Below are 26,517 nucleotides of genomic sequence, written 5' to 3'. Positions count from 1 at the left end.
TAAACTTTATTTAAAGCTGTTTTGGAGCCAGCATGTTGACTCCAAAGTTACAGCCCTGACACCATCCAGCAGATCCGGGCAGAATACCAAACATGCCTTATCTTTATTTGAAGGTGAATCAGTGGCAGTGATTAGATGTGGGGTCATACCTACATCTGTCTCTGTGGCTCATAATCAAGATGTCTGCCCTTCAATTCACCCATTGGATGTTATTATATTCCTTCATTATCACATATCCTGGCAAACTGTGTCAGCAGTTTTTATCTACTTGTTCATAACTGACTCTCAGGTCTTACGATTGTTATTTCTGGACACTGTTGGAAATCTTTGGCTGCAGGAAAATAAAAGCCCTTGCTGAATCCTTATCTCTGGCTCAAGGCTGTTGGTGATCCACAGGTATGCTAAACATCCAGAGCATGTAAACAGAAACCTCCTTTATGCTTCACTTTCCTTCATCTACATCCCTCCTCCCCTCTGTCTCCTCACCCCTACCCTTTTCTAATTTAACAGGACCATAATGGGAAGGTTCAGCACTGCCCCTCCTCTCCACTCTGTTCAGCTCATCACCCCTGCCCTCAGTTTTTACTCTCGCACAGATGAGAATTATGCTCTGTTTTCCCTGACTTGACCTCAGATCACCAGCTGTCAGTCTTTGTTGTGTGCAGACAGTAATGACGCTAAAAGGTGTACTGACATCTGGGAGGCAAAATACATTCAGATACTGAGTAAAACGGAGATAATGAAGGGATAGTTTGTATTTTTTGAAGTGGGGTTATATGAGATACTTATCCATAGTGCCTGAAATACAGTAAATGACAGTCGGCACATCCCCTTTTTGGAGAAGCAGACTGGAGTGTGACACGGAAACTAAGCAATGTGCTGCTGTGGATGGGGACAGCAACATCATCATCAATATCATTTTAAGTCTACACTAAATTTAGAATATTTCCACTGCTTTACCTCACCATCAGACAGCGATTTCCAACAGGGACCTATATTGATACAGATTTTTTTAAGGTGAGACTTTTTTTAGATGGCTAAAATTGTTGGTATTACTGCATGCTTCTCCAAACTGTGGGCATACAGACAGACATCTACTGTATGTAGTACACCGACTATGGATATGTACCTCATACAACCCCAGTTAAAAAACAAAGTATCCCTTTAAAATGTCATCTCCTCAAACAGCTGTCAGTGAATGTTTCAGGTGACCCTGACTGAGCACGTATCCTCCAGAGATGAGCGTTTCTAGCACTTAATACTTCACTGGTGTTAACTGCAGACCCTTTCTGTGCACACCACACACACCTACACATTCTAGTCCTTCACCTCCACTGACGTGTGAAACACATGTTCCCACCCCCCACCCCCCCACACACATGCACACACACTCCCTCACCTGGAGCACAGCTGTCAACCAGGGCACCCAGGGCCCGGCCGCTCTGCCAGTCCTTGCTGAAGTTGGTGATGGGAAGCTCGGGCAGTTTGTTCTGGATCCATCCCAGCAGCCTCTGCTTGGGCGTCTTCTGCTTACCGTCATCCGACTCTTCCTCCTCATCCCACATGGGCATGGAGATGGAGTAGTGCAGGATCAAGGTCCAGATCAGACCCAGGATCAGCTTCAGGTTCCCATCCACAATGGCTTTAGAGTCTAGAGTTCAGAGGAAGACACAGAGGGTAGATTTTCAGTCATATTAGCATGCTTAAACATTTATACAAACTTGAAAAATGGACATCCAAATCACAGAGGACAAACAGATGCTTGTTATTTAGAACTGTTTTTGTACAATCATTTAAAAAAGACATCATTTTTAAGATGTAGCCCTCCTTCAAAATAGAAACTGCACAAACAACAGTGGACTGGAGGAAGCTATTGTTTGATCCTTTCTCTACTACTGAAACATCAGTGTTTCAGAAGAGAGGACTAGTGGCTAATCATCTGTGCTTTAAAGTCCACATTTCCCCCAGGAGTGTCTCTGTTATCTGCTATCTAATGCATGTCTCATTAAGGCGGAGTGGGATGCATGCCTTGAAATCATGGACCATAGGGAGAGATAGTGAGTGAATTTATGTTGACTTCCCTCATGGTACTTTGAGGCCTTCTGTGCAGATTTCAATCACATCTAAACTACTAAAAGGTAACATATTATGCAAAATGCACTTTTCATGGCTTTTCAAGATAAATGTGTGTCCCCAGTATGTACTGTATGAAGGCCCTTTAAGTCTGAGAAAAGACCATCTTTTTTTTTTTTTTACTCCTGCTCCATCATTTAGATAACGTGTGTAACAACAAACTAGACAGATTTGCAGCTCCATACTGTATGTAATCCACCACACCAGTTCATATTGCAAGAGAATGACACAACTAGCACATCTAGTCACAGGTTGTTCTAACATTTGAGGCATTTGTCTGTGTTCAGGCAGAGCCACCCTCTCTGCTGCAAGCAGAAGAGAAAGTGATGCAACCAGAAGCTAGCCCAGGCATGAGGGAGAGAGCCACATAGCACCCAACATACAGACCACATCGTGCAGACACACGTTGCACAAGAAGCAGTTGATCAGGAGGCCTGATTGCTCAGGTCCATCCTGGAGGAAAGGGTGGAGCAATGCATTTTTGTCTCCTAGTTTATGGTGATTAGAACATTAAGGAGGAAACGTCCTGGTTCTTGTAAGAATTTGAGGCGTGGTGCTGATGGCTATCCAGGGTGTATGTATGGGTGCTTATAGGTTTTAAGCTTTCTGCGGGGTATCTGAAAAGTTAAAGGTCTGTTAAAAGGAATGTGTGACTCCCACTTCTGACAGTAGCTATGTCCAGATGGCAGATTCTATGTGATGTCAGATGTTTCAACACTCTGATAAAGCTGCAGAAAGCATAAAAACAGAGAAGAGAATGAGGCTGAGAAAACAACATAACAAACACTTACGAACAAGCGGCTATTCAGATTCCAGCGCTGCTTACAACTTTTTTTGGTTATTGTTGTCAAGACTGGAATAGTGATTGGTAGCAGCAGCTCAACTTCAACAACAATAAGGTCCTGAATTACTTTTTTTTCTAAGATGTTTTTGCATAAGACTGCTGGGGCTGCAGTTGGGGGCTGGGGCTACTGAAAAGGCTGAATTTTAAAGGCCTGCAGTAGGAGGGTCTGAAAGCTGAGGTGCAGCAAGACTTTAAGGACAGGGTCAGGATGAATGGGGGTCTTAACCAAAAGGAGGGGGAGGTTGGAATTTCATGCATGATGAAGATGAGGAGCAGAGTAGCAAGCAAGTCAGGACACAAAGGCTGGTAAGACATGAAAAAAAGCTAATCTAATGCACAGAGATGCATGCTTTACATCAGATTACTACAACCACAACATCTCTGCTGGCTGCTTGTCTGAATTTGTGCTCCAACAGAGAGATGTGCTCACAAGCTTTCAATCCTGCGCTACATGACATGTCAACTGCTCCCAGTGGAAAAATACACCCATCACCATGGGAACTTTGAGTGAGCCGAGCAACCGAGTGCCAACTCAGTCCGCACAGGAATGACAGGGAAGAGGAAGAGGCGAAAAAGAGAAGACGCAAGAGATAGGAAAGAGTGACTGAAAAGGAGTGACAGAAAGCAGTAAAGGGGGAACAGAAATGTTGCCTAAAGACAGAGATAAAACTGACAGCTATAAACTGTCATTGATACTGATAGTCAAGCCAAGTCAAGTCAAGTCAAGTCAAGTCAGGTCAATTTACTTACATAACCCAATATCACTAATTTGCCTCAAGGGCTGTTATAGGATAGGTGGGTGCATGTGTAGCACAGGTTGGTACTTGCAGACAGAATGCTGATCAGATAAAGTTGGGGTGTGTCACAGAGCAGCCTGTCAGCCACCACAGCGTTAAAGCACAACCACAGCCTTTGAACAAGAGCAGAAAAGACCACGACTAATAATTGTTTTAAACTTTTTTTCTCTCAGTTAATTGAATAATAATTTGTCCATCAAAAGTCAAAAATAGTCAGGGTTGAAGCAAGAACCAACCTCTGCCTGTACAAAAATGCTGTAACTAGAACAGTGATGGCACTTAACACAGGCAGTGTCAGTGCCTTACAGTTTCCAGATGAAGCAAAGCTGCCCGGTACAGGGCATCATCTAAGGTTTGGATAGCAGACAAGCTTGTTCTCCTCACGGGTACTGTTAGGACGTAAATCTACTCACACTCTCTGATAATGTGTGTATATGTGTTGCTCTTTGATTCATGTCTCTCACACACAAAGCCACTAAACATGCAAGGAATCTGCCAGCATTCCCGGCAGACCACGGCGCACCAAGCTCGATGGAGCCCATATACGGACACAGACTGCCAGACTCCCCCTCTGCTGACTCATACCACCACCCCCCACCCTCAACCCCCCTTGCGTTAAATGTGTGTGCGTGTGTGTGAGAGAGCGCGATAGAGGCAGAGTCACCAGAGTGTGGAGACTACTGTATGGAGAGTATGCGTGTCTGTGGTTGACGCTCCATCTGCCCCAAAAACTCCCATGACTCATCTATTCGGCTCGAAGCTGCAGCTCCCCCCCAGTGGCATCGCTATGACATCATTGCAACCCCTGACCCATAGCCTGACCTGATCCCAGCATCTCAAGGAGGGAGAGGGAGGGGGGTTGCAGAGAGGAGCAACAGCAGGCAGAAAGGTTCTGCACAATATTCAGGTTGTACAACAACATCTGGTGCAAATTAGTCCAGAGATCTTTTAAAGGCGGTAGACGAAACAGCACAGCAAGTCTCACTCATAGTATCCTTCGATTTACTCATGTTTTTTGATATATAATAATGAAATATAAAAGACAAGTCAGAATGTCAGGAGACAGATCTATCCACCAATAAATGACCATGCTTGTGTGACTGGGCCTTCACTGTAAGTATTGTAGAACTAGACTGTTAGATTGGCTGGGCCCACAGATTGATCTACATCTGTATCCATTCATATCGCAGACATTAAGTAACAAGAATTGCTTTGCAGACAAGCAAAAATGTGTTTTAGCTCATTTAGAGGAGAAGGGTCCAGAGGTGGACACGCCGTCCCTCATTGTCCTCCCACTCCTCACAAATGATGCTGTATCACTCGTCGCATCTCACCATGTTTATTCTCTCCCTTCTTTCTCTCTCTCTAGAGTTAACCAATCGATCCATGGTCCCGCAGTGCATGGATGTATTGCAAAAACAGTGTCATTGTGGCTAGCAAACATTAGTTGAGATGCTGAAGGAGATGAGGTTTTTTTTCTTCCCTTGTATGGCAAAAGCATGACCCACCCTACTCTGTCCTGCTCTGCCCCTGACTGACTTCCCCTGACATTCTTAAGCCTCATTTATACCTTTGCCTGGCTCTGTTCACGGATTGCATGCACATCTCAACAGAGCGCGAAGGCATTTATACTTGGTGCATTCTACATTGCAGTATTCGCCGCAAAGACAGGGGGTGGTCGAGAAAAAATACTATAGGAAGTAGTAGAGGCAGGCAAAAAACAGTAGAAGTAGAAGCAAGTGGAAGACAATGTAAACAGCAATGATGGCAGCACGAAAAGTATGGATTGCAGAGGAGGAGGAATTGTTATGTTTATGGCTTTTGACCAGACAAAAGCGTTGCAAAAGAAGATGGTCTGTCCGCCCGTTACATGTAGCGAGATATCGGGGAACACAGCCAGCTTGTGAAGCCAACGCAGGCTGAAGATGAAGAGATGCATTTCAGCTAGTCTTCCCTCAAATTCATCCATTTTGAACTGAGCAACACTAGCGCGGCTTGCGAAAACTTTCAAAATCCTGGATGTACGCGACCTCGCAAAGTGCCAGCACGTGCGGCTGTCGGCAGGTGCGCGATTACGTCATTTGTGGTGCGCAAACCTTGCGCACTCACGACTGTGTCAAGCATAAACTAGGCTTTACCCTAAGCCTAACCAAAAAAAGAGTTCTCCTGTGACCCAAAAAGCATTTTCCCCATAGACCACCATTGTATAAGAGACGTCTGTAAAACAGGACACCTCAAACTACAACCAAGGTCAGTTATGACTCTTTCTATTCTGAATTTTTGATCCATGAAGGTTTTATTTGTATAAAACTTTTCTATTTTTTTAATATCTTTTCTCGTATTTTTGCCTTTATAGTTAGGACATTGACAGGAAATTGACAGGAAAGGTGGGAGAGAGAGATAGGATGACACGCTGCCATGCCAGAATTTAAGCTGGGCTGCTGCAAAGCGTTCAACCTATATAGGGCGCACACTCTACCAGGTGAACTCAAGGTCACCCCTATAAAACTTTTCTTGAGCAGAGAAAAGCTATTTAAAAATGCATGACGTCATCACAATGTAAAGTCTGTGAGCTGAACAGGAACTCGCAGGTGTAGCCAGCAGGAGAAACACTACTGCGCATATTCAGTGGGTCACATACTGCGGAAGTAAACCCCTAAACTCGACTCTTTTGTTGGCGCATGCGGCAGGCAAGCAACTCCACTGGAAGGAATAGGCACCATCTTGCCGTCTGATATCTGGGTATTATTATAAATCTACTGGTGCGTTGAACTTAAGTCCAGAGTGCTAACATTAGCCAAGATGCTAGTGGAGATAAGCTAGGGGAGGGCTGTGAGGAGTGGGAGGGCAGTAAGTTGCAGCAGTGACACTGCCAGATATACTTAATGTAGTAACACCAGGAGGGTTTTATCAAGCACTTATCCACAGTCAATGTATAACCTACAGTAGAAGGCTATTTCACCCCCAGTTTGGAGAAGCAGGCTGGAGTCCGACACAAAGCTAAGCTAAGCAATGTACTGCTGTGAACGAGGGTTAGCAACAAAACCTATTTTAGCCAGCTACAAATAGCCCCCCCCCCCCCTAAAAAAAATCTATAACAGATTAAATGTATACTATACTGAGTATTTTCACAATTTTACCTTTCTGCCAGACAGCCAGTTCCAACAGAAACTGAAGTCGTTACCAGCTTCAGTTAAACATCTATGCTTTCTTCTAAACCCCAAGACTCCATTGACAAATGGCTCACTAAACACAGGAGCTGCTGGTCTTCCACTGCCTCGATCGGTAGGTTTGGGTTTTTGTGGGACTTAAGTGAATCTGAACGAACCCTTCTAGATGCCAAAGTCACACAGTAGTACCAAAAAGATAACTGATCGATGCAGTGGTAGACCAGCTATGTTAAATCACCATTTTTCACAGTGGAGTCTGGATTTGATGAAAGCAACATAAAATCTAAAATCACTATCTGATGAAAAGGTTAAGTAGTGAAAATGCTTTCAATATAGTATACACTGATAGTGATCGTTAAAGGTGGGACTTTTTTAGATGTTTAAAATATGTGTTTTTGCTGACCCCAATCCACAGCAGTACATTGCTAAGCTTCTGGGTTGGTATTCAGCCTGCCTCTCCAAACAGGGGCATACAGACAGCAAACTACTGCATGTAATAGATTGGTTATGGATAAGTACCTCATACAATGCCACTTTAAAAAATCTGAACTATCCCTTTAAGCCTGTCATGTGTAATGTAAAGCACTGACTGAGGGGGACCATCACGTCATACATACTGAACAAAGTTACTTTTGGCAGACTTCTCAGACATTAAGATCAAGTGTGCAATACAATGGTGCCCGCGCACGCTCACACACATATACGCTTAGACCAAGTCATGCCTGGAAAAAAAGGAGTGGTTGGAGTGACCAAATCCTGGTCAGACAGAACACTGAGGAAATGTCACACATTCCACACTGCCCTTATCTCTCTCTCTCACACACACACACACACACACACACACACACACACACACACAAACTATAGGACATTAAACTTCAGTAAAGCCCAAGAAGCAGCAAAACATTTGCTCTACAAACTGTGACATGAATTCAGCTTGTAGCCTCAAACATCCAAAAGCTGAAAATCATTGACCTAGAGCTCTCTCCTTTCCCTCCTCCCTCCCTCCCTCCTTTAACTCCATGCAACAAGCCACACTGGAGCTACTACACTTCCTCCTCTTCCTTTCTACTCCTTCCAGTCATCCTCCCTCCCTCCCCTCTCCTTCGATTCACTCCCTCCGCTGGAAAAGGTTCCTCCTGGTTTTTTAGCCTTAAAAGGGCAGAAGCAAACTGGATCCTGGCAGCCCTCCCATTCCCTGGGCTCTGGTTACAGACGGAGGGAGGACAGGACAGGAGAAGGAAAAGGGAGAGGGGGTGGAGTGCTGAGAGAGAGAAGAGAAAAAAAGGGCAGGGAAAAGTGCTGTGTGGGACATTTTTAAAGCCCACATTGACAATAGCACCCGCTGAGGATGGGCTGAGATATGTTCATGGATGGGCAAAAAAACCTGAAGTTTTAAGGGATAGGCAAGGAAAGAAAAATGAAAAACATGAGGAAAAATCGGGAGTGGCAAGTAGGGACAGGCTAAGAAAGAGTCTGAGGAGGTGAGAGCAGGACATGGGCATGATATATAATGATGCATTAGGGGGGTTTAACAAATACCAGGCAGCTTTAATCAACTGTTTGTTTCCTGGAAACATCTACGATCAACCACAAGAGCAGAGTTTGGGTTTCCGAGTAATTGATAGTTCTTGGCTTGGCAAATATGATTCAGGTCTGGAAAAGTAGATCCCCACCGGACCTGTTTCTGGCAAGGGCACCCACACTGTGTCTGTTTGTAGGTAAAATCTTGTAACATAACGACAGTAAGCAAAGCACAAACAACTGTCATCATCCAGGGCAGTTTTCTTGGTTTAAACTGAACATTTTCAATCAAAAAAAAAACAAAAAACAAAAACGAATGTTATTATATGACAGGATATGGTGTCATTGCAGTTTAATGTATTTAAATATCTCACAGAAGCTCTTTGTGAATAACTTACAGAATATGTTGCTTTATGTCTGCTTGTTCAGTCTGAACATGAGGCATTGGGTGTTAGGGCATGTTTCCAACTCTGATGTAATGCAATAGCCTGAATACCACTGTACTGAATGGGAATGTGCTCTCTGCTAATCCTCAGTATCCATTTGACCAGTCCTCTTTTGCCTGTGCAGACAGGAAGCTATGCTAATGATAATGAGCGAACAGGAAGTGATTCATTTTGACCTAACCAAGTGGCTAAACTCTGTTATCTAACTCTCAGGCCAACATTCCTCCCTGCCCTTTAGCCCAGCAGTCACTCTCTCACTTTTATCTTGTTTCTGAAAACATAAGATTACATTTGATGTGTATGACATCCCTAACAGGACTGTTTAGAGCCCCCCATGGGTCCATGCAGTGCTCTCTCATTATCTGTTGACTGAAGCTGCAGTTGTAGGACTCTTGGGAGTTGCCTTAGCATTGTTATTGTAATTAACTGATGTTAATTGATGTTTTGGCAAACCAGTGACCACAAAAACAAGCTGTAAACACAATGACATATCATCACCTTATAAAGTTCATATGGCAAACATTAGCAAACAGTGGCTTGTTTACAAATTCAGCAGAACCGTAGCAACATTGGCATTCATTTGGAGTTGTGTTTCTAGCAACCTGATGAATATAGTCACTCCCCTTTTCACTCTGTTTTGGTCTCCACCTACTCTTAAGAGAAATATCTTTAGCCGCTAAATGATCCTGTATGTTCACCACCTCATCACTACCGGTGGTGTACCATGGGTTTTAGAGCTTTTTAGCTGAAAAACAACACTGCTATGTGCAATGAGAGTGAACTAACATCCACACTAACATGTTTTTAAAAAATGTCTTTAAAACAACATGCACCAGCACGTTATAGCATTGTTTTGGAAATAATATCTGTCCACGCTAACATGCCTGAAAACGCGTATCACATGACCATTCACATACACTGGGCATGTGCATGCCGATGAAAACAGGAAGCAGATTGTCTCTTTGGTTGGTTGCTTTTGAGATAATACTACCAAGATGGCGAAAAGTAAGACCAAAGATTTCTTTGCTTAGACCGACAAAGTGGCAGAAAACACACAGGGAATTGTTGCAAAGCAAATAGAGTGACAGAGCGGTATTGGAGGCGTTAACCGTTGCTGGAGGAAGCCATGGCTATGGGAATGGAGTACCCAAACAAGAAGGAAATCAAAAAAGGTATGTAGACCTGGCTATAATGTTTTGGCTTGACATGGTGTGACTGATAAGACCCAATCGATTTGTGAATGTGGGTGTCTGTGTGATTGCATCAAAAGCTCAGTTTCTGCCCATCCACACTAAAACGCAATCCTGGAGTTTCCAATCGGAAAAAAGGTCAATAGCGTTTTCAAAGGTCTCTGTTTTAAGGGTTCCAAAATGCCAGAGTGGAGTGGATGCTAGGCATAGATGTAGCAATAGTTATGTATTTTAAAAACAAAAATGTATTAGTGTGGATGTAGTCTAAAACAGTAAAGTTGTGGGCAGGGAAAGCAAAACACGGAGTTAAAAGATACTAGAGCTGAAAGGAACTGCAGAGTTAGTGATAATTCTTTGTGGGTTTTGCTATTTAATTTACAAGGTTTCTGTGTCAATGTAATGAAGTGACTTGATCTGTGTGGTATTTCAGTCATTCATTACATAGACTGTGCTCAACAAGCCGAGTAGTGAAGTGCAGATGGAGTGCGGATTTTCCTTAGAGCCCGACTCTTATGGCGCTTTCAGACATAAGTGGTTGTTTCGCAGCAACCACCCAGCAGTTTTGGTGTTTGATACTTTGAATCGTGTTTACTGCAATCTCCTCACATAGCTAAACAGAGCGGGCTATAGCCGCTGGTTGGCAGCTGCTGCCGCTACAATGGTGTTCTGTAACTTCCAACTGTGGCTTTTCCGAATGTTTTCAACACAAAAAAAACACATACAATTAAAAATGATGTCCATGTGCAGATGATATCATCCAGTGGTGGAAGTCAGACACGCTCATCTTGTCAGGTATCTTTGCCTACTCCATCTAGCTGCCAAAATCTAACAATCCAAGGCACAGAAAGTCAGTCCAGGTAGACATGGTCACAGTGAATTAGAGTCATGCAGCCACTCCACCCTACACACATCCAGTTAGCCTGCAGGCAAAACCTCACTGTAAGAAAAAAAATGTATTCGAGGAATTGTTCAGTAATCTGATTATTCAAAGCTGACCCACCCTTTTCCTGAATCGACTCTTCTGTTGAGCACTCACACACACCAGTCTTATCATTCTATAGTTGCCCAACCATACCTGACAAGATAAGTAGTCATAATAAAAAAGCTACACCATGTACCTTTTTAAAGAAGACAGAATTGTTCCTTCTCTTACAAATGAAAACAATGACACAGCTGCACGATAAGATCACTACAGTACCAGCAGGTTAAGGCTTTAAAATGAAACATCAGTACTGGTTGGAAATTAACGTTTCTGCTTTTATGACAGGTCAATGAGACGACACTTTACAGTGTTGCCAAACATTTTTACTGATGATTTTTCAAAACCTTTCGATTATATTTTACCCCATTTCCACAACTTTATTCAAGTAGTTTAAAGTGGGTTGGCCTATATATAACAGGCAATACAGCTGTACATTATTAAAAACATTCTTCACAGGCGTTTACGGATAAGCAGCTTGCTTTTTAAACACCCCTGCTGCCAACTAGCTGCATACGTCAATAGACCAGACTGGCACATACGAGCACTTCACAAAAACATTGAGGCCACGCCCCTTTACTGGGGGACAGAAAGCTCAAAAAGATCCTCTTAATGTCAGTGCAATTTAACATGTGTTAAGATTCTAATGTCCACAAGTTTGTATATATCTGATTCTTGTCATACAAAAAAAAATTTTATAGACATGTCTGATAATTGTTTTGTGACCTTGCCTGAACCTATGCAGTGAATCCTTAATAAATTAAGGCTGATTGCTGTCATGCCCCTCAGGCTTCCCTTGTCCAAGTGAATCAATGACCTAATAAAGTGGACGGATATCGTTCATTTCTTTTTTTCTTTATTAATCAGGATCCCCATCAGTTGTAACCATAGTAACTCTCCTTGGGAGAGATCACAGGATCACGATACCTGGTGCAACAGCTTTTCAGCATTTTACTTGTTTCTCTCTTGATGTGACAACCCGTTTCTCATTGCCTTTTCTTGGCAATGACCCAATGCCCGTCTGGGCTGTGCATCACATGATACTAATGACGTTTCAACGATAACACAGTGCAGCACTAGTTTTTACAGTACAAATACAAAGAGCATATTTCACATAACATTAAAACATGAAGAACAGTTTTTTGAATTACGAAACTTTTGCAGGAGTTTCATGACTGTGGGAACCCTGGCTTTAATTATGGAAAATAAGCTAAATTTATACTGGTTGTGGCTATTGTCAGGACTGTCTCAGGGAGAACAGTATCTAAGCCTGATAAAGTGGGATGAATTTTACAGGTTTGTTTGAAAATACACGTAACTCAGGCTGATGTAGTTTTCTTATTTTGCCCAGTGGATGTGTACATTTTTGAAAAGGATTATTTTTGCCAGTGGGCCACCACAATAAGAGCAGGCATAATAATATGTTATTCGCACTACAGCAGAGCATTGAAGTTCTCTGCAATTAAATATGTGCATATGTTGGTGTTGGAAATCGACCAAGATGCACTTGGAAATATCTGTGTATCAGATATAACGGCAAAAATCCAGTGTCATGCATGCCTAATTAATTAAGCAGCAGAATCAGCTTCATGGCCAAGTATGTGTGCACATACAAGGAATCTGACTTACAGATATAAATATACATGTCACATGTCACATATGAACATTTTTAAGCATGGTGTGTCTCTTGTTTTACTGCGTTGGAATGCTAATCTGTAACATGCTGAGCCAAGCTGTAGCACGCAGTATAGAAAGGTCATAATGTTAGCAAACTGACTTAGTTTTGTAAGTTACCATAATATGTAAAGCTGGCTAATGTTAGTTGAGCCCATGTCTCAGTGCTAGTTTTACAAGAACACAAATACAGGCTCTTCTACTATAGGAACATTTATCTCATTCCTCTGTTAGTAATATCGAAAATGTTATTTAACAGTGTAACTAGGGGTGTGACGGTACACAAAAATCTCGGTTCGGTACGTATCTCGGTACACAAGTCACGGTTTGTTTTTTTTCGGTAAAGTAATGAAAAAAATAGACAACTATTAAAGATCTTTTACAAATATATATAAAAGGGCGGCACGGTGGTGTGGTGGTTAGCACTCTCGCCTCACAGCAAGAGGGTTGCCGGTTTGATCCCGGGCGTGGGAGCCCTTCTGTGCGGAGTTTGCATGTTCTCCCCGTGTCAGCGTGGGTTCTCTCCGGGCACTCCGGCTTCCTCCCACAGTCCAAAGACATGCAGACTGGGGACTAGGTTAATTGGTAACTCTAAATTGTCCGTAGGTGTGAATGTGAGCGTGAATGGTTGTTTGTCTCTATGTGTCAGCCCTGTGATAGTCTGGTGACCTGTCCAGGGTGTACCCTGCCTCTCGCCCGATGACAGCTGGGATAGGCTCCAGCCCCCCCGCGACCCTCAAGAGGATGAAGCGGTTAGAAGATGAATGAAATATAAAATCCTGCTTTTTCACATTGTTTGAATGAAAATAGAAATATAAAAGTGAAAAATAAAATCCTGCTGTTTTTTTAAAACATTTTTTGAATGAAAAATATAAATATAAATTTCTGCTTTAACAGTTTTACTCAATTAAAATAAAAAGTATAGTGCAGCTGGTCAGCTTTAAAGCCTGCTCAGATTCAGTTTTACTAGGAACTTACTTAGCTTTCCCACTTTGTTAAAGTGCAGAAACAAAACATGCTTATATCTAAAGTGCAGCTTAAACAATTTTACTCAGCTCCAATGGCGTTGGTTATTTCTTCAGCGCGATGATCAGGGAAACGCTCTTTCTTTTTAAACGACGACGATATCGTAGTTTGCACCAGATTGCTTTTTCTAGTCGTGCCGGTTAACGTTCAAACTCGGGTGGTGTCGCTTTAGATGCGTTAGCATGTTAGACGTGTTTCCAACTCACTTGGCTCACTTGCCATGCTGTCAAAACGCGAGAATGCACTGCACAAAGTGAAAGCAGAGATTTACGGGACTCGGTCCGTTACTCAATTATGTCCGTCGGGGAACTAGATATTTTAAATGTTTTGGCTCGCAAAAACGGAATTAAAATAAAACAAAATAAAATAAAATAATATCCTGTGCCCAATAATTCGGTACAGGGTTGTGCCGAACCGAAAGTCGTGTACCGAACAGTTCGACACAAATACATGTACCGTTACAGCCCTAAGAGTAACAGGAGGAGACAGCCTGATTGTTGCCACACATCTGTCTCAACCTGCTCGGTCTCCGCTCCCGGGCAAACACAGGGGAACGGCCAGGTTCAAAGTTACATCACAGCTCTGTTAATTTTACATCCTGTCTGTGTGGATGACGGGAAGTGTTTGTCACAATCACTGCCATCTTAACTATTTCGATCAACTCCACACAGGCTCAGTAGTACAGACGGCAATCTTTTTAACAGCTAGTGTGTGTTAAAGCTTCACTGAGCACACACACGCACAGAATGATGCCAAGCGAAATTATTCGCCTTGTTCAAACATGGGCGTGATGAGCACAGTAGCATATGCGCATAGGCTGTTTCTATACATGCACAAGAGGAATGTCCTCACACAACTCAAGATATAAAGATGAGATGAATGTTAAAACATCCTATAATCACAGCAAACTAAATAAACAAACCAATGCAAATCACATGGAGAGGTAACAACATGAGACACAATGGTGAGCCTCAGCCTGTTTGATCAGTGCTACTGTCAGCGTCTCTCCCCTCATTCACTCCACTGCCAAGTAGATGGCAGCCTTGCCACTATTCAACTGCACTCCTGGCTGACTACCTGTGAGTTCTCCTCTGGATCTGTCAGTAATCATGTGTCTGCTGTCCGTGCCTTATCATGTGGGGTTTTGTTAAAACTGTAGAGAGAGATTAACTATTGGGTTTCAACCTCATTACACTGAACCCCTGGGTGGGTGATATGGCCAAAATCTTTTACCACGATATATGTAATGTTTTTATCACAATATTCCCTTTGGCAGTGATGTTGATGTTTTGTCTTGTGTTATATATCCAGCGCACCCCTTTCCTTGACAATGGCTTACTTTTGCCCCTCCCTAAAAGCTCAAACTCACTCTCAGCCAAGCTGTGGCATGTTTTTCAGTTGGGTTATATTTAAGGTTCAAGAAAATCCAATAGTAAAAAGACAAGGTTTTAAAAAAAGTTCAATTAATACATTATGTTTCTAAAGTAAAGGAGTAATCATGTTAACTAATTGTGATCACAATTTATCATTATTAGAACGATATCGTGATATAAGACTAGATATTTTGGATATCATAATATCGTAGGCTAAGTGTTATCTTTTCCAGGTTTTAAAGGCTGCATCACAGTAAAATGTTGTAATTTTCTGAACTTACCAGACAGTTCTGGCTGCTCTATTATTTGCCTTTAACCACTTAGTGACTTTATCCACATTACTGATGATTACTTATCAAGAACACTGTAAATATTTTGTGAAAGCATCAACAGTCAACCCTATATTATCTTCGCAATATTGATATTGAGGTATGTGTGATTTTCTCCATATTGCTGAGCCTTAACCCAATGCTGACCAAAATAATGGTTATCATTTCTGCCATGATCGAGCAGCCCTAGCCTCACGAGTTAAAAACAAAACAAAAACCTACAATCACTTTAAAAATGGAAGCTTTAAAGGTTCCAGAGAACTATAATTTCAAATGTTAGAGGTTTCTGTATTCACAACTTCTCTCTCCTCCTCCATGTCTGCCCAAATCATGTTACCTTGCGAGACAGCTGGATTTGCAGGATCACGCACAAATCCAGCCCTGATTTGCAACATAGCCTACCCCAAACAGTTCCCAAGGTAGAAATGGTATTGCCAAATCTCTACCAGTGGACACATTTCTACCGTTGCAAGATATTTATCAAAATACTGCTTAACCCTAGGAAACACTAAACTTCAGTGTGTGCTGACAATGCAAGGAGAGAGTGTACTGCATTGTAGAGCTGAATTTGTTAACTGTCTAGATTCTCTACCTTCACAGCCTGCTGAAAGATCCAACATACCAACAACTGTGGATCTATTTCAAATCATAATCCTCGTCTGAGTGATGCTAATGACACATGCGAGGATACTGTGACTAAAGCTGTTGGAGCACACCACAGATAATTTGAGTCTGAACGATGCTGCGCTTTAGCCAATCACAATGGAGGGGGCGCAGCCGAGACATGCAGGTGTCCCCAGGAAATGTGTACCTCCAGAAACAGCAAGCTCCATGTCCATAGCGACAACTCGACCCAAACACCGTCTCATCAATGTGGAAAAAAAATATTTTTTCCAGTGGATGTCTTAGTTACAACATGATTTAGCCAACTGGAGTAGTTTCATGTCGTCATCCGACAACGGGAGGCTTTAAACAGATGAGGTCCTGATGATGGCTTTGCTAACTGTCCCTGTCAGCTGCAGCCACTGAGGCTTTCTAGACATCGTGATTTCCCATAACTGAATAAATACCACACATAGCAACACAAAACTGCTTTGCTAGCTCAATCATGTTGTAACCAATCTGGAAATCCATCGGTAAAAAAAAAAGAAAAAAAATTATTTTTTTCTTCCTTTACCTCTGGAGGCACAGCCCAGAGTTTTTCAACTAATGGAAGTGCAGGGGCCTTCACGCTCTTCACTTCCAGCAGTGCCCCCAGGGAATCGCCGTGTTGTTTACAAATGCTTCGGGTAGAAAACCAGCAGAGTTTAGCTATATATCACCGTGTAGACTAATCTGATGTTTGTTAAGTTTATAAACACAATGATTGAACAAACGTTACTTAATATTTCCGTGTGCACATTAACATGGTTATCGTAGATTAGCTGGGCTAACCTTTAGCTGTTAACGTTAGCCGTTAGCAGTGTCTGTAATAACCATAGATTGTATAAAAATAAGGTAATAACTCAATAAACGGTCCGTATTTTTCCAGCGGATATCTTAGTTACAACATAATCTCTCAAGACAGATTCTGCAATTTATATTGTAGAATCTGTCGGCAGCCCTGTGTGAAAGACGACTACAGAGAGGGGGAGGGCGGAGCTTTGAGGTTTTTTTTTTTTTTTTTTTTTTTAACCGATGGATTTCCAGATTGCTACTGCACAGACTCTGGCTCCAAATGATGTCACCAGTGCAAGATGGCAGCAGCCATATGCGGGATATTTTGGCTTCATTTTTGTAAAGTGGGAGGAAATGGAGATGCATTGCCCATCTTAAATACAGTCAGTGGTCCAGACACGGGAGTGGTATTGATTTTATCATCTAACTCTCAGCAAGAAAGGGAGTAAGTGTATTTCTAACAATATTAATTAAATTATGTATCAAGCATAAATGCCCAACATTTGTAATTGTTGTCTGGAAACATTTGAAGATTGCACCTCAGGGCTCTGGGGATTCCTGACTGGCCACTTTTTACTCTTTCATACATTTTACAGAATAAGTGACTTATCAATTATTGATTGGTGATTATTTGCATCCCTAGTCCACATCCATGCTCAACTACTCTGGCCTTGATTGCTTTTTGGGTGGAGAAAATCATTGATTTGTCTAATGTAGCCTATCTCATGATGACAGTGTTACAATAGGCACTCTTGCAAATCAATACATGTCCATTTTTAGCAAGCAAGCAAAGGAGAATTGAAAGGGGTGTGGACATCAAGGTTCAGAAAGGACAAAAAATGTTGAACTGGTAAAGGAGAAGAGAAAGAGAGCAAGAGCTTCAGAGCAAAGAAAGAGGGAGGGAGCCCATGCATCATGCTGAGCAGTTTGGTAATTTGTGGTAAGGGTTGCTGGCTGGGTGTGCCCGTTTTTCTGCAATGAAAGGAGGAAGTAAAAGAGGAGAGCGGGCTCCTCTCTCATCTTCAGATTAAATGACTCAAGAGGAGCAGCTAGGCTGATGGTGAGTCAGCAAGAGGAACAGACAGTGCTGAGTAGTGTGGCTCATTGGTGCCTGGTACTGCGCCCTCAATGGTATCTTATTGCCAACCACAACACTGATAAACACAATCTCTACTGATGATGAGATCTGTCTGCAGTGGCTCCACCTCTCCATGTCTGCTACGATTGAAGGGTACTTTGACATGAGGATCAAATGGTGCCATCACCTCACCTGTTGGCTGCAGCAGGAAGCAGCAACATGTGTGTGGAAAGCATGAATTGAGCCAGGCACTCCCCCAGGGACTCACTCATGTCTGATTCACACACACAGTCGCACACATCCTTCTTTCCTTGCAACCACACAAACAAGGCTGTTGTCTGTCTTTACCCCAGGTGCTGAGAGGGTGAAACATCTGATAGGATTAGTCATTCTTATGCAATCTCAACTTTTAATTGAATTAACAATGTGATTAAATTTGGGATCAAATCCATTAAGGACCCTTGAGCCTCTTGGAAAACCACTGCAGTGTGACCTAATCTATACTATATGGGAAGGGATGAACACTAGAAGGCTATATTCTCCTAGTTTTGTATTGTAGCTCAGCAAACAATTACTTTAATTCACTTGCAGTCTGATAAACAACTACAAAATCATCAGTGTTGTAAACAGGTAGGCAGCTGCATGTAGGCAAAGCCCATTAAACCCAGTGTCACCATGCATGAGCCAAGTTCTGCCTAATGCTGTGGAGACCCAGCCAAAACCCACTGCACGACATGAGCACAGACAATAGCCCTGTGTCTCTCTCTTTCTGTGTGTGTGTGTGTGTGTGTGTGTACCGGATCAGCTCTCCTATCCTAGTAGGCCTGAATTACATCCTGACCCACAAGTTTTGGCTCGGACCGGCCCAGCTCAGCTCAGCTAGGGTGGCAGGGGAGCACAGAAAGCCCGGGGCCCCCTCTGCACAGTCAGATCCCCTCCTCCCAAAACAACCCTGACACAATAGCACAGCGGCCCTGGACACTGGGGAAACGCCTGCGTTCTAACTTAAAACACACTCAGTAATATTCCCAACATCAGCAACTTTACTGGAGTCTTATTTAACACTCGTTCACAGGAGAACACAGTGGGGTCAAGTGTGTTTCACCCCTTTTTCTTTACAAGGTGACAGATATTTTTTTTAACTGGGCAGTAGCATGCTCAACTTTATTCGACCTGCAGGAATGTATACATGCACTGCTCTTTACTTTATCACGATCTACTTGGCCTTGTGCTCCAATTTAGCTGTTTCTTTAAGACAACCAAACACGCATGCACAAAGAGCAGCTTACAAGAGAGGAGAGGCCACCTGAATGAAGCTGGACAGGAATTAAAGGACAGTTGCAAAAACCAAAGACAAATAAACTGGCATTCGTTCACTCAACATGTGACTCACCTATGGATACCAGCTTTATGTTCTCCTTGTCGAGGAACTCCAGGGCCACCGACACGTTCTCCAGCTGCATCTGGCGGAAGGTGGGCCTCTGGTTGTACTTTCTGAACATCTTCTTCTGGGACAGGACCTCCAGGAGCCCGATGAGCCGCAGCCCGTCGCTGAGGTCCGTCTGCAAGTTGCCGATCCTCTTGTTGACGCATTTCAGGTGCTCGTTACACCAGCGGGTAAAGGTGTTCTGCTGGATCTTCTTCCACGGCGCATCCTCGGCCAGGTCCTTCTCCGTGGCGGGCATTTCTGCGTCCTTGTCCGTGGAGAGAGCGTTGGGAGCGGGCGCGGCGCTCTGGTGGAGCCGGGGGTGTGAACCACTCATTTTTATGGTCTCGGCTGTGTCTTGGTTCGCTGGCTGTTTCTCTGGGTGGAGTCTGCTCAACTCGGCGTGGCCGCTCCCTCTCTCTCTCTCTCTCTCTCTCTCTTTCTCACTTTCTAGCTTGTCTGTGTCTGAGAGGAAAGAAAAGAAAGAAAGAAAGGAGTGAACACGACAGAGTGACTTATAGCCCGGAGACAGATATTTTGCAAAGAAAGGAGGTGGTTATGGAACCGGAAAGCAGAAAGGGGAGTCATTTTGGATGAAACTGAAGGCACATGTGATACGCTTGCACATGGAGGCAGCTCCACAGGGATGACACTCTTTTTAAATGTTCACTTTAAGAAGAAAATGACTCACATTCAAACTAAATCTCAACAGATGGTAGTCATTCATTTAAGACAACAGAGGGAAAAATAGACTCAGCACAGTCCTGAACACATTTTCCAAGAAGTAACATGAAAGTTAAAGGTCTAGTGTGTAAGATATAGCAGCATCTAGTGGTGAGGTTGCAGAACTGAAACTTCTCCCATGTGCCAAGCGTTTCAGAGAACTATGGTGGCCAATGCAAAAATACTGATGGCTTCATCTAGAGGCAGTGTTTGATTTGTTCCTTCTGAGCTAGTGTACAAGCAGCACAGCAAAGTCCATGGAAGAGGACCATAGAGTGGTGCAGGAATGAGTCCTAAAACCTGGAAATGATTTAGCATTTTGGCACTCCCAGTTTCCTCGCCTCAAACTCAGTGGGTTAGGTTTTTGGTTAGAAGCCTGAAATAAAGTCTTTGGTTAACACAAACTTAAGAGACTTTTATGTTTGTACTTCACACATGCAAACATGTCTTTAAAAAGGCGGTTGCTAACAAGTGGTTAAATGAGACTACAGAACGTCAATACCATTGGCTTTTTGAGGAGGGAACCAGGGTGACGCTAACTTCCACATCGGCTGTCAAAAAAAAAAAAAAAAAACGTAGTTAAGGTTAACGTTAACATAGTTACTGTGATGTCACCGTAGATTTTTAATAATAACTAGATATGGACAGCTTGACTGGAACATTCACCAAAAAAGTTTCTAGCTTCCACGTTTACTCCTGTGGTATGCAGCCCACTGAATATGCGCAGTAGTGTTTCCCACTGGCCCTGCCCACAAGTTCCTGCTTGGCTTATAGACTTTACATTGTGTTAATGTCACAGATTTGTAAATCGCTTATCTCGGCTTGAGGAAAGTTTTACAAACATAAAATCTCCATGCCTCAAACATTCAGAATAGAAAGATCCATAATTGATAACTGTGGTGACGGCTCACAGACAGCCAGTCACTGTGATCACGCCCTTAATTGGATGTAACTTTATGCCTTAATAGCTATAGCGAACAAAATCTTGTTTTGTAACAGGCTGTAAACATGTTTATTTCTTCTGGTAATTTGGGCAGTTTAACATGTGGTCTATGGCGATCAAATCTGTTTTGGAGCCAGCTTCAAGCTGCTATTCAAGGAACTGCAGTTTCTGGCACTTTTGCTTTGGCTTCATTTCTCTACCCTGCAGTTTGCTGCTTTAAGAGGACCTGCTCTGTATATAGATAAAAACATCTCATTCTGAGTTAACGAAAACAAAATAATTTTTATTTTCAGGTGATTACAAACTAAGAAAAAGATATTTATGAATATTATATACAATTTCTGCCAATTGATGCTCCTAAATTCTACACACCGTACCTTTGAATTGTATATTATTGGGCACTGGTCTGATAAGTCCAACTCTACAGCTATTTGTGATAGAAATACTAAGTAGAAAAAATGGACTTTAGTCTACTTGTGTATTGTGTATTTTAACATTTTCTGTATTTGTCTACCAGATATGGAAGCTGTAGTGAAAAGAATTGATCAACTTTACATTAAACACAAGACTCCCTCTTTCTCAGCCCTGGTGTATCACTGATTATTTGGAGACAACCCCATCCTTTATCCTCTATAATCCCATCATTTATCACAGTTAGTCATGAGTTGACTTCTTCTTGTCACAGTATCATTTCCTTCGAGTTCATACATGTAAATTAGTGATGGGCAACAATGAGCAAACAGATCTTTCTGAATAACTCCTTTTATTGTCCAGTATGTACTGGTTCAACTTGTCAAATGTTTGACTGCTCATGAATCTCCAACTTCACCCACTCGGCTATTTGCTGTTATCGAAGGGTTCTGCTCACACTGCCTGCTACAGTAAATGAATGATAAGTGATTAAATTGGCTGATTGAATCCTGAGTTTTAAGTATTGATGTGGAAACTATGTAAACACTGACCCCATGATGGCTGGTTATGAAGAAAAAGTTGAAGAAACATTTTGGGGCGTGGACAACACAAGCTGTCGAATGCACATATACAAAGCATCACAGAGAAAGTGACACCACATTTTGTAAAAAATCTCAAAACTTGAAAAGTTCGGAAGGTTTACATGTATCAACTCAATGGAACTGATGCTGTGAAAAGAATGTTTCATGGCTCACCTGATCAGTTTTTTTTGCTCTTTGTTATTGTTATGTTTAAGTTTAAACTTCAAGCTTATTATTTAATCGATCAATTCAGTCGTGTCATGTTTACATATTGTCGAAGGAAGCGTAAGCAGTAACCTTTGATAACACAGACTGGGCAAGTGGAGAAAAAAGGCATTCATTAGCCCTCGGACATTTGATAGGCTGATACCATACACTAAAAGTGTTGTTCAAAAAGATTCATTCGTTCATTTTCTCCCATTACTAATGACAGTAATGCTTTGGCTATTGAAGAAGGGGGTTGTTTTCTTAGCTGGAGAAAGAAGGTGATGCTGTGCCAGATGTACAGAGATGAAGGTACCGTGTTCAGGGTCCCTGTGAGCATATGAGCTCAGCTAATGCTCATGTTCATTGGTCCCAGGCAGCAGAGATTGAGCTATCCAGAGGGAATATGAGCATCAGTGACTCTGCATCAGGTCACAAAGTTGTGTTTGTTTGTGCCTGTTGGTCTGCATACAGCTTTGTTCAACTTTCCTTTTCTGTACAGTTGTTTGTGTCTGCAAGCATGAACAGTGTGTTTATTTGTGCATATATATTCAATATATGCAGCCTGAATTTGTGCCTTCATGTATATGTGTTTGTCTGGTGATGTCACAGTGTGTAGCCTTATCTTTAAAGAGGTAACAGCGTGAATCAGCCAGACAGGGAAGTGTCTAGACACCAGCCTTACCCACCTCCTCTGTTTGACTTCACTGTACTGACAGATGAGATCACACACCAAGTATGCACCATATGATGCACTAATGACAGGTTGAGTGTTTTATAGCAGCAGGCAGTTTCTTACAATGTTAGAAGGGTAATGGTGGACAGTTTAATTTGGTGTTTTCCTTCATTTTCACTAAAATCTCTTTGAGGATAGTTTAACCATTTGTGTTGAGAAGCCACCTCTCCTCAAGTTTTAGAGACATCAGAGACATAATGTGATTGTTTTTGAGGGGGATGCCCCATGATGTGGAGTCACAGCACAAAAAGAACATAAGAGGGGATGAGGTGGAAAATATTCTAATCCAGATGTCTTGCACATGCTCTCGCTGTCATTTCTGTTCTGTTTTCACATGACAGAAAGCCCCTGGGAAACATATTAAATAATTCGAGAGCCACTCAGCCAATTTTTCACATGATGTTCAGTTTATTAGTTGTGGGGGGTACAGCTCAGCCTGTCAAACAGTTGTATAATGTCTTCAGAGGCTCTGGAGGAATCTTTCTTAGGTCTGAAGGTGTTCTTTCACCTAACATAATTTGCACGATTTGACTTATGGAATGTTTGCGCAGTCTGTGTTAATTTGCCACAAACTGTCAACTGTAAGATGGCAGCATACACATTGACTATGTGTGTGTTTATTTCTGCTGTAAAGTTGTGCATTTTAACATGGGGGTCTATGGGAATTTACGCTGTTTAGGAGCCAGCCTCAAGTGGCCATTCAAAGAAATGCAGTTTTGGGTTTGTCTGCATTGGCTTAATTTTTCAACCTCAGAGGATGTGGCTTGCTGGAGACATGGAATTTGAAAGATGAAAGCATTTTAAACGTGAAGTCTAATGACAGATTCTATTAAGTTGCATTATGGGAATTATGGGACGATCCAGCACTTTTCAAGCTTGACTCAAACTAGAGGCTAAAAGTCAAGATATCTCAACCTCTGCTGCCTCACTTTTGCCCATAATTTTTCAAATCTGTTATGCGAGTCACCCAACTTTTTTGAAAGTGTAATACTAAATCACTGCAGTGCCCCTTCAACAGGACTATCTCATTTATTTAAAATTGCAAGTCTCAACAATTCACACATAAGTTTATGTCTTTTGATTAATTTTCTCCCTGAGAGAAACAGAACAGCAGTAGCTATAAAGACAGTTGGAGAGAAGTGACTCTGCAGCGTTTTTGACTAAACAAGGAGCTCAGTGCCAGGAGCCACAGTGTGGCCAGGAGCCATCAAGAATGCTTTGCCTTTGTGTGTTTGTGTGTGCCTGGTCAAGGGAGAATCTCAAGAATGCCCCTCACCCCCGTAACAACCCTGGAGCCCCCAGGCTTAATAACACCCCAATAAAAGGCCCTTATTAATGTAATCTTAACACACACACACACACACAAACACACACACACACACACACCAAGTTTTCACATTCACTTTGCCAGCTAAAACAATAGAACAATAGATAAACATAGTTTCAAAATATTCGGCTCTGGTCCCTGTAGATGTGTAATTTTAATTCTTTACTTTTACATTTGTCCTAACAGTTTACAGGTTTTATAATTAAAATAGAAACTAATGACGACAGTGGGTAGTGATTGTGGCAGAGCAGGAAAACAGGGCAGCAGACTTTATAAAAAAGGAGAAGTGAGACACAGACAGTAAAGAGCTGTAACTGAATGGATATATGGAAACAGGAATGTTTTTGAGGGATCATCTCTGGGTTAAATTCGTACTGCGCTTCAGAAAGCACAATAAAATGTTCCCTGGAAGTAAGTGAGAGCTGAGAAAACTGGTGAAATATTCACAGCGGAGTGGCCTATTGTTTCAATGGAATTTGCCAAATAAACAGGAGACAAAACACGGGGCGGGGACACCGAGAGCTGACCAAGACACATTAAAATGTCTCAGGACCTGGAGAGCAAACTGGTCCCTCTGGCTTTGCATTTAGCTCCCTCTAGTGAATATTTATTGCATCACGTTTTCCAGTTTTCTTCTTTAAATGACTCCTCTATCCCCCTCCCCTTCACTGTTTTGGAAATCACACTCTTCTCTTGTCCTCTCTGCACTTTTGCTTTTAAAAATTATCCACTTGTTATATCTGTCTCTACCCCAGTCTTCTACCACTTTGTTCGCATCTGGCCTCATTCTGGACAACTTTCATCGCACTAATCAAATACTTACTGTGTGTTTTATTTACGAATCCCCACTGACATTTTTTCATATAGTCTTGATCAAATAATGGCCGATGTGTAGATGTTTGCATTCGCGTCATTTTTGAGAAGCTTTACATTGACCGCTTCTTTGCATGGGGCGCATCCTATTATGGAGGATAAAAAATGACCTAAAGTCATACTATGCAGGAACTGTAAATGACTATTTGTAAATAGCAGGGATGCACAATAATATTGGCACATCATTGGTATTGGCTAATACTGGCTTTGAAATTAACAGTTGGAATCGGCCAACATGCTTTTTCGTATTTTGCACAATGAATGAATATTACATACACTGAAAAGCATTGTATTTCATTTCTCCATCTGCTGGTGGGCTGTCACGATAAGACTATGCGTGTATAGTATGACGTTAATTCAACTACAGAAGAGACTTGATGATCACTTAAATTAGGTGAGGAAAAACATGGACGTATTGATATCAGTATCAGTTATAGGTCAAATTAGTTGGTCAAAAAATCCAACATCGTGTGTGCCAAGTAAAAAGTACCACCAGTAAAGGTGAAAGTGAAAGCCAACCCCAGACTGGTGTTTCACCTTACTATAGTTGCAGGGTTTTTTGTGTGCTGTGTCCATATTTTTTATGGATTCCTCTTGGATGTGTGCTGCTAACAGTCTGGTACCGTGTCACTGCCTTTTCATAAAGTCCTGACCGCACCTGTTCACACTGCCCAGGAACCAACCTGTTCACACTGCCCAGGAATGTCCCAAACACAGCAAAATAAGAGGAAAATGGGAAAACACAAACAGAGGGCAGAGACTTTGCAGATAAATACATCGCCACACACTTAGAGTGACTCATAAAGTGATAACTGAGCAACACTTTCTCGCTACCAGCTTGTCATGTATCGCCATTTGGCTAGTGGACTTTCACGTCTACTAGGTATCCTGGGTGCCAACATTCTAGGACGCCAAGTGTGTCTTTTTAAATAGGCTATACTTCCATTTTCACAGGAAATGCAGAGTCTCTGCTTATTACATGCGTACAGTCTTTTTAAAAAATAAACTTACAGTGTCAGTAATGCACCTCATATTAACGTATATTTCCTTGTGCAACAAAAACACATTAAGAAAAAAACACAATGATTTGGCCCAACATTCATAGTGAAGTGAACACCAAGGTCCTGGGTGAAAGCCTGGTGTTTGGTGAAACCCATTCACCACCATTCCCACCTGACCTATAGGGATTTTCCAGCTCCTTAAATTCCGTTGTTATCCAGCAGTTTTTCAAACTGACGAAAGGATGCCAAACAGAGTAAATTAGAAATAAAACCATCTAATTCCATTATACTG

The 26,517-nt window shown here is 42.2% G+C and overlaps 1 protein-coding gene across 1 annotated transcript in view; it reads right to left on the bottom strand.

Annotated features, from left to right (window-relative positions):
• Positions 1 to 26,517, bottom strand: part of flna (filamin A, alpha (actin binding protein 280)) — a 68,232-nt gene that overhangs the window by 37,812 nt on the left and 3,903 nt on the right. The window contains exons 2-3 of the mRNA XM_049581629.1: positions 19,394 to 19,891; positions 1,400 to 1,651 (exon numbers count right to left, since the gene is read on the bottom strand). Coding sequence (XP_049437586.1) covers positions 1,400 to 1,651; positions 19,394 to 19,763 — 622 coding nt within the window. The 5' untranslated portion in view covers positions 19,764 to 19,891. The remainder of the gene's footprint in view (positions 1 to 1,399; positions 1,652 to 19,393; positions 19,892 to 26,517) is intronic.

Source organism: Epinephelus fuscoguttatus, linkage group LG7 (genome assembly GCF_011397635.1).
Source record: "Epinephelus fuscoguttatus linkage group LG7, E.fuscoguttatus.final_Chr_v1".
NCBI lineage: Eukaryota > Metazoa > Chordata > Actinopteri > Perciformes > Serranidae > Epinephelus > Epinephelus fuscoguttatus.
This window is presented reverse-complemented; position numbering and strand designations above follow the sequence as displayed.